The sequence below is a fragment of the Panthera leo genome, chromosome A2 (genome assembly GCF_018350215.1).
Source record: "Panthera leo isolate Ple1 chromosome A2, P.leo_Ple1_pat1.1, whole genome shotgun sequence".
Classification (NCBI taxonomy): Eukaryota; Metazoa; Chordata; class Mammalia; order Carnivora; family Felidae; genus Panthera; species Panthera leo.
The window spans coordinates 5,641,117-5,654,337 of record NC_056680.1 but is presented as its reverse complement, the minus strand read 5'-3'; the positions used below and the strand labels follow the sequence as shown (position 1 = coordinate 5,654,337).

General features: G+C 51.4%; 1 protein-coding gene across 3 annotated transcripts in view; it reads left to right on the top strand.

Annotated features, from left to right (window-relative positions):
• CERS4 (ceramide synthase 4) overlaps positions 1–10,148 on the top strand; it is a 35,038-nt gene extending 24,890 nt beyond the window's left edge. For all 3 annotated transcript variants that reach the window (XM_042928230.1, XM_042928231.1, XM_042928229.1), the window contains 9 exons: positions 1,236–1,353; positions 2,013–2,131; positions 2,232–2,289; positions 2,613–2,663; positions 2,983–3,075; positions 3,286–3,414; positions 8,112–8,218; positions 9,465–9,621; positions 9,700–10,148. In XM_042928230.1, coding sequence (XP_042784164.1) covers positions 1,236–1,353; positions 2,013–2,131; positions 2,232–2,289; positions 2,613–2,663; positions 2,983–3,075; positions 3,286–3,414; positions 8,112–8,218; positions 9,465–9,621; positions 9,700–9,858 — 991 coding nt within the window. In that variant the 3' untranslated portion in view covers positions 9,859–10,148. The remainder of the gene's footprint in view (positions 1–1,235; positions 1,354–2,012; positions 2,132–2,231; positions 2,290–2,612; positions 2,664–2,982; positions 3,076–3,285; positions 3,415–8,111; positions 8,219–9,464; positions 9,622–9,699) is intronic.
• Positions 10,149–13,221: the final 3,073 nt, after the last annotated feature.

Here is a 13,221-nt window from a genome sequence, read left to right as displayed (position 1 = left end):
CCCCGTGTTTGGGCTCACATGATACAGGCGGGACACCGGGGACCCGGGAATACACACTGAGGTTGTATTTATTTAACAGATACCCCTGGAGCGCCTACTCTGTGCCCACCATTGCCTGAAGCAGCTTACGTGTCTTAACTCAGCCCTCTGTGCAACCCCATGAGGTGGTACTGTTATTATCCCCATTGTACAGAGTAGGAAATTGAGGCACAGAGAGGTCGAGGCACTGGCCTGTGGTCACACAGTGGGTAGGTCGTCTGGGACTAAGGCTTTGCCTGAGGGATTCTAAGAGGCCCAATTCAGCCAGGCTTTGAAGGGTGAGTCCTCATCTTTCCCACAGGGTGGGGAGGGCACAAGACTATGCCCAGGTTCGCTACTGGAGCCTGGAGTGGGGGGAGTTGTGTATTTAACTGATGGCCTCCTTAGAGGTATGGGTGTGTCCCATCCTAGAGTTATCCTTTCAAAGGGCAGCGTGAGTGGGTAGCTCTTCCAGGGTTGAAGGCGGAGGTTTTCGCCATCGCTAAAGTAAATCCTGGGCCAGTCTGCTGCTCACCGCTGTGTAACCTTGGCCATACACCTCTGACCTCTCTGAGCCTCGGTTTACTCATCAGGGCAATGGGGACTTTGACAGTAGAGTTAAATGAGCCAGGACCTAATGTGGATTTGTGCCTATGCTTGGCAGATTACAAGTACTCAATAAATGACAGTCCCCTTCTCCCCCACTCCCTGGTCATGACAGAGTCTGGAATGAGTTCTTGCTGGGCTGCACTGAGCTCAGTTCTCCCAGACGGAGGCGGGTGTTGGATGGTGGGTAGGAAATTCCGTCCTGACCCCTGGCCTCGGGGGCCCTCTACTGGAAAGTGTGGGGATTGCCCGGAGATCTGGGCTCCTGCACGTGACCCCGCTGGGAGAAGGGCCACCTGAGTGGGAGCAGACCTGCTCCTGCCTGTGGGGACCCCCCCAGCCTGACGGGGCACAGACAAGGACCCAGACCACCGTGAGACAGGCAGTGCGGGGACCCTCGTTCCTGTTTGGGACTGAGTGCCGCTTCCCGAGTGCCCCAAAAGTTAACCTTCGCGTCCCCATCCTGAAGACCCACCCATCCAGCTGCCCTTCCTAGGTTTGGTCCAGTACGGCGGCCAGCCTACCCCTCCAGGGTTCCAGCGTGTGACCTGGCCCCTCGGAGCCTCAGTTTCCCCACCTGGATTGACCGGCTCTGTCTCCCCTGCACCCAGATTTATCGGCCTGCCCCTGAGCCGGTGGCTGGGTGTGCGAGATCAGGCCAGGAGGCCAGCAAAGTCAAATGCCACTCTGGAGAAATACTTCCTCACAGAGGGGTGTAAACCCAAGGAGGTGAGAGCCCCCTGACGCCCTCCCCCCTCATCGGCCTGCACGGCTGCCTTGCGGATGGGGCCCCAGGGGTTGGGATGACGCCCAGTCGTCAACAGGGAAAGCCCAGTGCCCCTCTCCCCACCCCACCGGCCATCCCGGCTGCCCAGTGGGCACATCCTGGGACGGAGGTGGGGAGACCAGGTCTCTGCTGAGCTGGTGAGGAACAGAAGGCTGGACTGCTCTGGGGGAGACCCGAGCAGGCCTGTGACCTCCCCTGTGCCCATCCGGTGGGTGTGGCTCAGGGCCTTGGGATTCTTCCTCCCTTGTCCACCTCCCTCTGAAGGAAGGGGTGGGAGGCAAGGTCTCAACTGCCTCCCTGGGGTGGGGATAAGACCTGAGTGTTCCAGGAAAACCTCTAGGAGGGGGCTGCCCCAGCCCCCGGCCCTTTTTTAGTCCCAGCCCCGTCAGCCACCTGCCTGTCCTGTGAGCAGGACTGCTTTTTATATGGCCTCTTTGGGGGGACCCCACGCTGTGAACCCCCCTACTCCCCGCGTGCATAGGTAGACAGGCCCACAGGCAAGGCCTGGGGCAGCAGGGGAGGGGGGGTCGCAGCTGGGTCTCACCTGTCCTGGGACAGGGGCAGGAGGGCCACCTCCGTGACCCCTGTCGCCCCTCCCCAGCCCCAGATGGCCTTCCTCGCTGCCCAGTGTGGCCTCACGCTGCAACAGACCCGGCGCTGGTTCCGGAGACGCCGGAACCAAGACCGGCCCTGCCTGACCAAGAAGTTCTGTGAGGCCAGGTAAGCCCAGGGTGGGGCTGTGGGGGGAGGGGGGGCTGGGGTGCCGGGGAGGGGTCTGCTGCCCTGGCGGCTGCCTCATGGGCTCCCTCGCCATCTGCAGCTGGAGGTTTCTCTTCTACCTGTGCTCCTTCTTCGGTGGCCTCTCCGTCCTCTACCACGTGAGTGCACCTGCCCGTTTCCCTGCCTCCCAACCCCATCGACCCCACAAGCACTTGCTGTGCCCAGGGCCTGGACTGGGGGCCGTGGAGGGGTTCGGGCAGAGGAGGGAAGTGCGCAAAGGCACAGAGAAGGGGAGAGGGCTGGGAGGGGTCCTGGCAGATCACTCAGGTGCCTGCTGAGGACACGCTGTGCGCGGGGAGCCGGGGGTGTGCAGCCGACAACCTTCGGTCTAGAGTGAGAGCAGCCCAGGGGAGGGCGCACCTGGGGAGTAGAGGGCTGGGCTCTGACCTTTGGGCAGCTTCAGACTCCCGGGTCCCTGCAGGAGTCCTGGCTGTGGACACCGGTGATGTGCTGGGACAATTACCCAGATCAGGTGAGTGGTGGGCGGGGCTCCCAGGCCGGTGGGAGGGCGGGGGGTGGTCAGAGCCCCTGTAGCCACAGGCGGGAGAGCCAAACCTGGACATCACGTGACACCCCTGAGGGCCACAGTATTTCCGCCTCCCCTGTGGAGTGGGTAGGGGCCAGAAGCCAGGAACCCTGGAGCAGGAGCCGCCACAGACCCTCTGCCCTTGACCGCCCCCACCTTCCCCAGTCATTTGGATCCAGAGGTCCTGGTTTTGAGCGAACAGGGAGGCCCCTGCCCCATGGGAGCCTCGACTCCCCACGGCTAACCTTGCCCCGCCCCGCCGCAGCCCCTGAAACCGGGCCTGTACTATTGGTACCTCCTGGAGCTGAGTTTCTACATCTCACTGCTGATCACGCTGCACTTGGATGTCAAGCGCAAGGTGAGGCCCAGAATCTGACTGGGCAGTGATGCCCTGGGGGAGTTGTGACCCAGTCTCCAACCGGAGGGATGGCCTCACCCCACACCCGGAAACCCCCTGGTGGCCTCAGGCCGGAGGCCCAGAGTCCACGAGGTACAGATGCTCCCAGCCCTGTGCGGGGGGGGCCCTGCCACCAACCTCCTCCCTGCTGTGACCCACCATCTCCCGCAGGATTTCAAGGAGCAGGTGGCACACCACTTCGTGACCATCACCCTGATCGTCTTCTCCTACAGCGCAAACCTGCTGCGCATCGGCTCTCTGGTGCTGCTGCTGCACGATGCCTCGGACTACCTCCTGGAGGTGGGCCTGGCCCCGCCCCACCCCGCCCTCTCCCCGCCTTCCTGGGAGATGAGGCCACGCCCCATGAGGCCACGCCCCCTCCTGGGTTCCTGGGACCTGAAGCTCCTCCCGCTCCCAGAAACACACACTTTACCTTTCTTTTTACATTTTTTTTTATTTAAAAAAAAAATTTTTTTAATGTTTATTTTTGAGACAGAATACGACTGGGTTAGGGGCAGAGAGGGAGGGAGACACAGAATCCAAAGCAGGCTCCAGGCTCTGAGCTGTCAGCACAAAGTCTCGAGCTGTGAGATCGTGACCCGAGCCAAAGTCGGATGCTTAACCGACTGAGCCACCCAGGCGCCCCAATTTTTTTTTTTTATTTTTACATTTACATCCAAGTTAGTTAGCATATGGTGCAACAGTAATTTCAGGAGTAGATTCCTTAGTGCCCATTTAGCCCGTCCTCCTCCCACAACCCCTCCAGTAACCCTCTGTTTGTTCTCCATATTTAAGAGTCTCTTACCTTTTGTCCCCCTCCCTGTTTTTATATTATTTTTGCTTGTCTTCCCTTGTGTTCATCTGCTCTGTGTCTTAAAGTCCTCATATGAGTGAGGTCCTATATTTGTCTTTCTCTAATTTCGCTTAGCCTAATACTCTCTAGTTCCATCCATGTAGTTGCAAATGGCAAGATCTCATTCCTTTTGATTGCCGAGTAATACTCCATTGTGTATATATACCGCATCTTCTCTATCCATTCATCTGTCAATGGACATATGGGCTCTTTCCATACTTTGGCGATTGTTGATAGCACTGTTGTAAACATTGGGTTGCATGTGCCCCTTCAAAACAGCACACCTGTGTCCCTTGGACAAATGCCTAGTAGTGCAATTGCTGGGTCGTAGGGTAGTTCTACTTTTAATTTTTTGAGGAACCTCCAGACTGTTTTCCAGAGTGGCTGCACCAGCCTGCATTCCCACCAGCAGTGCAAAAGAGATCCTTTCTCTTTGCATCCTCACCAACATCTGTTGTTGCCTGAGTTATTCACGTTAGCCATTCTGACGGGTGTGAGGTGGTATCTCATTGTGGTTTTGATTTGTATTTCCCTGATGACGAGTGATGTTGAGCATTTTTTCATGTGTCGGTTGGCCATCTGGATGTCTTCTTTGGAGAAGTGTCTCTTCAGGTCTTTTGCCCATTTCTTCACTGGATTACTTGTTTTTTGGGTGTTGAGTTTGATAAGTTCTTTATAGATTTTGGATCCTAACCCTTTATCTGATATGTTGTTTGCAGATATCTTCTCCCATTCTGTCGGTTGCCTTTTAGTTTTGCTGATTGTTTCCTTCACTGTGCAGAAGCTTTTTATTTTGACGAGGTCCCAGTAGTTCATTTTTGCTTTTGTTTCCCTTGCCTCCAGAGGCGTGTTGACTAAGAAGTTGCTGTGGCTGAGGTCAAAGATGTTCTTGCCTGCTTTCTCCTCGAGAATTTTGATGGCTTCCTGTCTCAGATTTAGGTCTTTCACCCATCTTGAGTTTATTTTTGGATATGGTGTAAGAAAGTGGTCCAGGCTCATTTTTCTGCATGCTGTTGTCCAGTTTTCCCATCACCACTTGCTGAAGAGACTGTCTTTATTCCATTGGATATTCCTTCCTGCTTTGTTAAAGATTAGTTGCCCATACGTTTGTGGGTCCATTTCTGGGTTCTCTATTCTGTCCCATTGATCTGAGTGTCTGTTTTTGTGCCAGTGCCGTACTGTCTTCATGATTACAGCTTGAAGTCCGGGATTGTGATGCCTCCAGCTTTGGTTTTCTTTTTCTGGATTGCTTTGGCTATTCGGGGTCTTTTCTGGTTCCATACACATTTTAGGATTGTCCTAGCTCTGTGAAGAATGCTGGTGTTATTTTGATAGGTATTGCATTGAGTATGTAGATTGCTTTGGGTAGTATTGACATTTTAACAATATTTGTTCTTCCTATCCAAGAGCATGGAATATTTTTCCATTTTTTTGTGTTGTCTTCAATTTCTTTCATAAACTTTCTATAGTTTTCATTGTATAGCTTTTTCACCTCTTTGGTTAGATTTATTCCTGGGTATTTTACGTTTTTTGTGCAATGGTAAATGGGACCAATTCCTTGATTTCTCTTTCTGTTGCTTCATTATTGGTGTATAGGAATGCAACCGATTTCTGTGCATTGATTTTATATCCTGCGACTTTGCTGAACTCATGGATCAGTTCTAGCAGTTTTTTGGTGGAATCTTTTGGGTTTTCCATATAGAGTATCACGTCATCTGCAAAGAGTGAAAGTTTGACCTCCTCCTGGCCAATTTGGATGCCTTTTATTTCTTTGTGTTGTCTGATTGCTGAGGCTAAGACTTCCAATACTATGTTGAATTAACAGTGGTGAGATTGGACATCCCTGCCTTGTTCCTGACTTTAGCGGGGAAGCTCTCGGTTTTTCCCCATTGAGGAGGATATTAGCGTTGGGTCTTTCATATATGGCTTTTATGATCTCGAGGTATGATCCTTCTATCCCCACCTTCTTGAGGGTTTTTATGAAGAAAGATGCTGTATTTTGTCAAATTCTTTCTCTGCATCTATTGAGAGGATCATGTGGTTCTTGCACTTTCTTTTATTGATGTGATGAATCACACTGATTGTTTTGTGGATATTGAACCAGCCCTGCATCCCAGGTATAATTACTGCTTGGTCGTGGTGAATAATTCTTTGAATGTATTGTTGGATCCGGTTGGCCAGTATCTTGTTGAGGATTTTTGCATCCGTGTCATCAGGGAAACTGGTCTATAGTTCTCCTTTTTAGTGGGGTCTTTGTCTGGTTTTGGAATCAAGGTAATGCTGGCTTCATAGAAAGAGTTTGGAAGTTCTCCTTCCATTTTTATTTTTTGGAACAGCTTCAAGAGAATAGGTGTTAACTCTTCCTTAAATGTTTGGTAGAATTCCTCTGGAAAGCCATCTGGCCCTGGACTCTGTTTTTGGGGGAGATTTTTGATTACTAATTCGATTTCCATACTGGCTATGGGTCTGTTCAAATTTTCTATTTCTTCCTGTTTCAGTTTTGGTAGTGTATATGTTTCTAGGAATTTCTCCATTTCTTCCAGATTGCCCATTTTATTGGCGTATAATTGCTCATAATATTCTCTTATTGTTTTTATTTCTGCTGTGTTGGTTGTGCTCTCTCCTCTTTCATTCTTGATTTTATTTATTTGGGTCCTTTCCTTTTTGATCAAACTGGCTAGGGGTTTATCAGTTTTGTTAATTCTTTCCAAGAACCAGCTCCTAGTTTCATTGATCTGTTCTGTTTGTTTGGGTTTTTTTTGTTTTGATAGCATTGATTTCTGCTCTAACCTTTATTATTTCCTGTCTTCTGCCGGTTTGGGGGTTTATTTGCTGTTCTTTTTCCAGCTCTTTAAGGTGTTAAGGTTAGCTTGTGTATCTGAGACCTTCCTTCCTTCTTTAGGAAGGCCTGGATTTCTATATACTTCCCTCTTATGACCGCCTTTGCTGCGTCCCAGAGGTTTTGGGCTGGTTCTGGGCATTTTCATTGGCTTCCGTGTTTTTAAGTTCCTCTTTAACTTTTTGGTTAGCCCATTCATTCTTTAGTAGGATGGTCTTTAATCTCCAAGTATTTGTTATCTTTCCACATTTTCTCTTGTGGTTGATTTTGAGTTTCATACCATTGTGGTCTGAAAATATGCACGGCATGATCTCGGTCTTTTTGTACTTGTTGAGGGCTGATTTGTGTCCCAGTATGTGATCTATTCTGGAGAACGTTCCATGTGCACTGGAGAGGAATGTATATTCTGCTGCTTTAGGATGAAACGTTCTGAGTATATCTGTTAAGTCCATCTGGTCCAGTGTGTCATTCAAAGCCTTTGTTTCCTTGTTGGTTTTTTGATTAAATGATCTGTCCGTTGCTGTCAGTGGGGTGTTGAAGCCCCCCACTATTATGGTATTATTATCAATGAGTTTTATGTTTGTGATTAATTGATTTATATATCTGGGTGTTCCACATTTGGCACATAAATGTTTACAATTGTTATGTATTCTTGGCGGATACACCCCTTAATTATGATATAATGCCCTTCTTCATCTTTTGTTACAGTCTTTAAAGTCTAGATTGTCTAAGTATGGCTACTCCGGCTTTCTTTTGGCGGCCGTTAGCATGACAGATGGTTCTCCGTCCCCTTACTTTCAATCTGAAGGTGTCTTTAGGTCTAAAGTGGGTCTCTTGTAAACAGCATATAGATGGATCTTGTTTTCTTATCCATTCTGTTACCCTCTGTCTTGTGATTGGATCATTGAGTCCATTGTCGTTTAGAGTGAGTACTGAAAGATGTGAATCTGTTGCCATCGTGTTGCCTGCAGAGTTAGTCTTTGTTGCTTTCGGTCCTTTTTTTTTCTCTCGTCTTTTCTCCCCTCAGAGGCCCCCTTAAAATTTCTTGCAGGGCTCGTTTAGTGGTTGCAAACTCCTTTAGTTTTTGTTTGTCTGGGAAGCTCTCTGTCTCCTCCTATTTTTGAATGACAGCCTTGCTGGATAAAGGATTCTTGGCTGCACCCACTTTAGCTTTCTAGACAGCTCCCGGAGAGGAGGCCCCGCCCTTTCCCCTCCCCACCTACTTCCCCTGTGCCCACCATTGTGGTGGCACCATTGTGCCCACCCTGTGCCTGAGTCCGATTCTCTCCGTTGCCCCCCTCCCAGGCCTGTAAGATATTCAATTACACGCGTTGGCGGAAAGCCTGCGATACCCTCTTCATCATCTTCTCCTTGGTCTTCTTCTACACTCGCCTCGTGCTCTTCCCTACGCAGTGAGTCTGCCCTCGTGCCGGTTGAGGAGAGGGGAGTGCCTGAGATCCAGGCCTGCCTCACCCTCGGTTCCCTCACCCAGGGAGCTGGGGGTGTTGGCCTGGAGGCTTTCAGGAGAGGGCCAGGAACGGTGTCCCTGGGACTGGACACAGCATATGCAAAGGCCCAGTGGCAGGAGAGACAGAAAACTGGGCGCGGTCATTCTCCCATGTGCCCAGAACATGGAGTAGGGGGCAGGGTTGGGCACCTGCTCACTAAAGTCTTTCCCCAGTCTATTTGCTGAGCCTCTCCTGGCAGAGGGAACAACATGAAGATCTCTGCTCACGTGGAGCTGACACTGGGGGTGGGCAGGGGAATAGAAGAAATAAAGCAAACAGGTAAAATATAAAGCCTGAGGGAGTGATGTGCTAAAGAGAAAATGAGGTCAGGAAGGCGCAGGAAGTGTATAGGTAGCTGGAATTAGGGTGGTCACTGACGAGATTCGGAGAGACTGGAGGGAGAGAAGCACACTGATCGTAGGGGAAGAGTGGTCCAGGCACGGCATGTGCAAAGGCCCTAGGGCAGGACCAGGCCTGGTGTGTTGGAGGTACAGCGAGGAGACCCGTGTGGCTGGAGCTGAGTGAACAAGGCAGGAGGGGACAGGGCAGGTGGCACAGGATCTTGGAGGTCACCGGGAGGACTTGGGCTTTTACCCCCATGAGCAGAGAGCCCTGGAGGGCTGTGGGTGGGAGAGGGACAGACCTGACTCAGGCTCACAGGCGCCCCCTGGCAGCTGCTGGGGACCGGCCGGTGGGAGACCTGAGCAGGAGCTGGGGGGGGTGCCTGGAGGGTCCCGTGCAGGTGACAGAGGTGGGTGGGCCCGCGGTCCCCCGAGGGTCATAAAATGGGAATGAGCTCAGAGCTGTTGCTTGAGGAGCAGGAGCTGAGCTTTGGGTGGGCCGGTTCGAGGGACCTGTGGGGTCCCCGGAAGTGTCCTGGAGGAGGCAGTGGGTGCACCAGCCTGGGGCTCCAGAGAGAGAGCTCCCCGTCCGGAGTTTGCAGCTCGAGGGCCTGAATGGCCGGCGGGCGAGAAGGGGCACTTAAATGCCCGGAGGGCCTAGGTATCACTCGGGGGGCAGTGGGGAGCCACGGAAGGTTCTGGAGCCAAGAAGGTCGCCCAAGACCGAGCGGTCCCCAGGGCCGGGGGGAGGGGGGTGGTGCCCGGTGCCTGGTGAAGCCCCACCTCTCCCCCCTCCTCACCTGCCGCAGGATCCTCTACACCACGTACTACGAGTCCATTGCCAGCTCGGGCCCCTTCTTCGGCTACTACTTCTTCAACGGCCTTCTCATGATGCTGCAGCTGCTGCACGTGTTCTGGTCCTGCCTCATCCTCCGCATGATCTACAGCTTTACGAAGAAAGGCCAGGTAGGGCCGGGCAGGGGGGGCCGCTCGCGGGCGCCTCCCCGGAGCCCCGTCCTCACGCCCCGCCCCTCTTCCCCCCAGATGGAGAAGGACGTCCGCAGCGACGTGGAGGAGGCCGACTCGAGCGATGGGGACGTGGTCCAGGAGTCCCTGCCCCTGAAGAACGGGGCGGCCCCCACCGACGGTCCTCGGAGCCGGGCGCCCGGGCGGCTGGCCAACGGGCACGCGCCAGCCACATAGCCAGCCGAAGACCGGCCTCGCGGGCCTGCTCCCAGGGCCCTGTGGCTGGGATTTGTGGGGCGGCAGGACCGGAGGCCCTGGGGCGGCTCTGGAGACAGGGAGGGACCTCCCGCAGGGGCAGGGGCAGGGCTGATGATCTGTCTCCAGCCCCCTCTCTCTGCCCACCCTTCCCTTCCCTTCCCTTCCCTTGGGCAACTGGACAGAGCTGGGGAGGGCGGGCGGAAGCCCGCCGGAGCCACCTCCAGGCTGAAAGGGGTCCAATAAAACTTGAACGGAGCCAAGTTCTCTGAGCGCGCTTGTGTCCGTGTTCTAGCTCCTCATCCATCCCCGGAGGCCCCAAGGGGACTCTAATTACAGACCGTACCGATGAGACCCTCTCGGCCACCCCCAGACACGCGCCCACCCCCAGGGGACTCCGCAAGCGGCACAGGGAGACCCCCCCCCCCCCAGGCGACTCAATCCCTGGTACCCAGCCCTGTAGGTAAGCCATCACCTTCCAGCACCGTGCGGCCTTCGGCCAACTCCACCCCCAGCTTACAGGTGGGAAGGTACAAGGCCCACACAAGTCAGAGGCGGGGCAGAGGGCAGGCTCCTTCAGGTCTCCACAGCCCCTGCTCAACGTTGGCAGACTCCCTGGAGACGGTGAGATAGGGCGCAGGGGGAGAGTCCCCGTGGGACAAGCCAAGGGAGTATCCATCCACAGCTCCAGAAATCCCGGCCACAAGGCCCCAGGCAGGCCCAGAGGAGCTGCCTCCAGGGGCGTGGGGGGGGGGGGGGGGGGGTGATGGGAAGACGTTCCAGAACGAGTCGGGGGATGGGAAGATGGGAAGATCTGGAGAGGAGAGGGAGCCAAGAACAAGAAGGGAAGCAGGGGCTACGGGATGGGACTGTGAAAGAAGAAATGGTAAAGACAAGCAGTGTCAATTTCACCTCCTGCTTTTCAAACATCCGGGAAGAGAGCTGATCCGGAGGAGGAGGAGGGAGGAAGAGGACCAGCAGGTGGCCCACAGGAAGGGTGCAAATAGCCTTGACGCAAGGGAAGACACGTTCAAGTTCAGGCTCAATCTCACTCAGCCTACACCAGGGGCAAAGGAAAAAACTACAATGAATTCCTTTCTCACCAGCTCTCCCGGCACAATGTCAGCATCCTCTGTTGGGATTTGCAGGGAAAATGGGACTGGTCCCAGTGCGCCCCCTGTGGAGGGGAATCTGGCAGGAATTAGAAGTACAAATGCCTTTCCTCTTTATCCCTAGAGACACCCCCAGAGGTTCCTAGTACACTTACAAATCGGTAAGAAAGGACAACCAATCTGAAAACAAAAAATAGGACCAGAAGACATGGACGTTTATAGCAAAGAAAACACTCAAGGCCAAGACTCAGTCTCATTAATAATCAAGGACTTAACAAAGCAAGACTAGACTAGCAGATACCATCTAAGACCCATTCCATTGGCTAAAAAAAATAAACTGGACAAAGAAAGCATGAGAGAAGATGGGGATCAAGAATCTGATCTATTACAGTGGGAGCATAAATTAGCACAATTGTTCTGGAACACCATTCACCATCTTGTAAAATCAATTGTTCTACAAAGTTCAAAAGCAACACAAACACAACGGTGTACTGTTTAGGCATGAACATCAATCTGGTATAACTGTTTCTTTAGTAAACAGCATACAAACAAAGTCAGAATAGTGATGTTACCTTTGATCTTGGGAGGCTGGAAGATGGGATTCAGGTACATAGACATACCATCAACCGTTGTAGCCTTCAGAGTTATGAGGTGTGGTGCAGATACTCATATTAATAAATGTAACTTAAGGGGCGCCTGGGTGGCTCAGTCGGTTAAGCGTCCGACTTCGGCTTAGGTCACGATCTCGCAGTTTGTGGGTTCGAGCCCCGCGTCGGGCTCTGTGCTGACCGCTCAGAGCCTGGAGCCTGCTTCGGATTCTGTATCTCCCTCTCTCTCTGCCCTTCCCACTCCCCTGCTCATGCTCTGTCTCTCTCTCTCTCAAAAATAAACATTTAGAAAATTAATTTTAAAAAAAAGGTAGGCAATGGACTCTGACATTTTTCCAAAGAAGATACCAAAGAAAAGAAGGAAAAAAAAAAAAAGATATACAAACAGCAACAAGCATGTGAAAATGTTTCAGCCTTGTCCTAGGGAAACATAAATCAAACCCACAAGATATTACTTCACAGCCATAAGGATGGATAGAGCAAAAAACAAAACAGAAAAACAATGTTGGTAAAGATGTTGCAACACTTGAACGACCCCTGTATTTGCTGGTAGGGATGCAAAATGGTTAATTAATGTGGGACCCAGTTCGGCAATTCCTCAAAAATTTAAGCAGAATTACCATACGACCTGGCAATTTCACTCCTGGATATATACCCTCAAAGATCTGGAAACAGATAAACAAATACTCGTGCAGGAAAGTTCACAGGAGCACCATTCACAACAGCCAAAAGACGGAAACAACCTAAATGTCCATCAGTGGGTAGATGGGTAAATAAATTGTTGTATATCCATACCAAGAAATATTATTCCAAAAAAAAAAAAAAACAAAAACAAAAACAAAAACAAAACAAAAAAAAAAAAAAAAAAAGAAATATTATTCCACCAGGAAAAGGAAATACCAATTCAGGCTATGACATGGATGGACCTCAAAAACATTACACTACGCAAAGGAAGCCAGACAGAAAAGGTCACACATTTCAGGATTCCTTTTAAGTGAAATAGCCACAATAGCTAAACCTATAAAAATAGAATGCAGAGTTACGGTTGCCAGGGGCTGGGGAGGAAGAGGGGGAAATGGGGAATAACTGTTTAGTGGGTAGAGGGTTGTTTTTTTTTTTAACAGTGAACCTTACTAAAGAACTCCCAGGTATCAGTGAGAAGAGCCACCCAAAAGAAAAGAGGCCAATGGAATATGAACAAGCAAGTCACGGAAGTGAAATTTTTTAAACATGGGAAAATCATCTTAAACAGGAACGAAATTCTGATACATGCTATGACACCAATAGACTTTGAGGACATTATGCTAAATGAAATAAGCCAGACACAGAAAGACAAATATTGTAGGCGTCCACTTATGAGGTATCTAAAGTGGTCAATAAATAATTTTTTTTTAATTTTAAAAAGGGGCACCTTGGGTGGCTCAGTCCGTTAAGCATCTGACTTCAGGTGGCTCAGGTCTCGTGGCTCTCGAGTTTGAGCCCCATGTTGGGCTCTGTGCTGACAGCTCAGAGCCTGGAGCCCGCTTCAGATTCCATGTTTTTTCTTTCTCTGCCCCTCCCCTGTTTGTGTTCTATCTCTCTCTCTCAAAAATAAATAAAAATATTTTTAAAAAATTTTTAAGTGG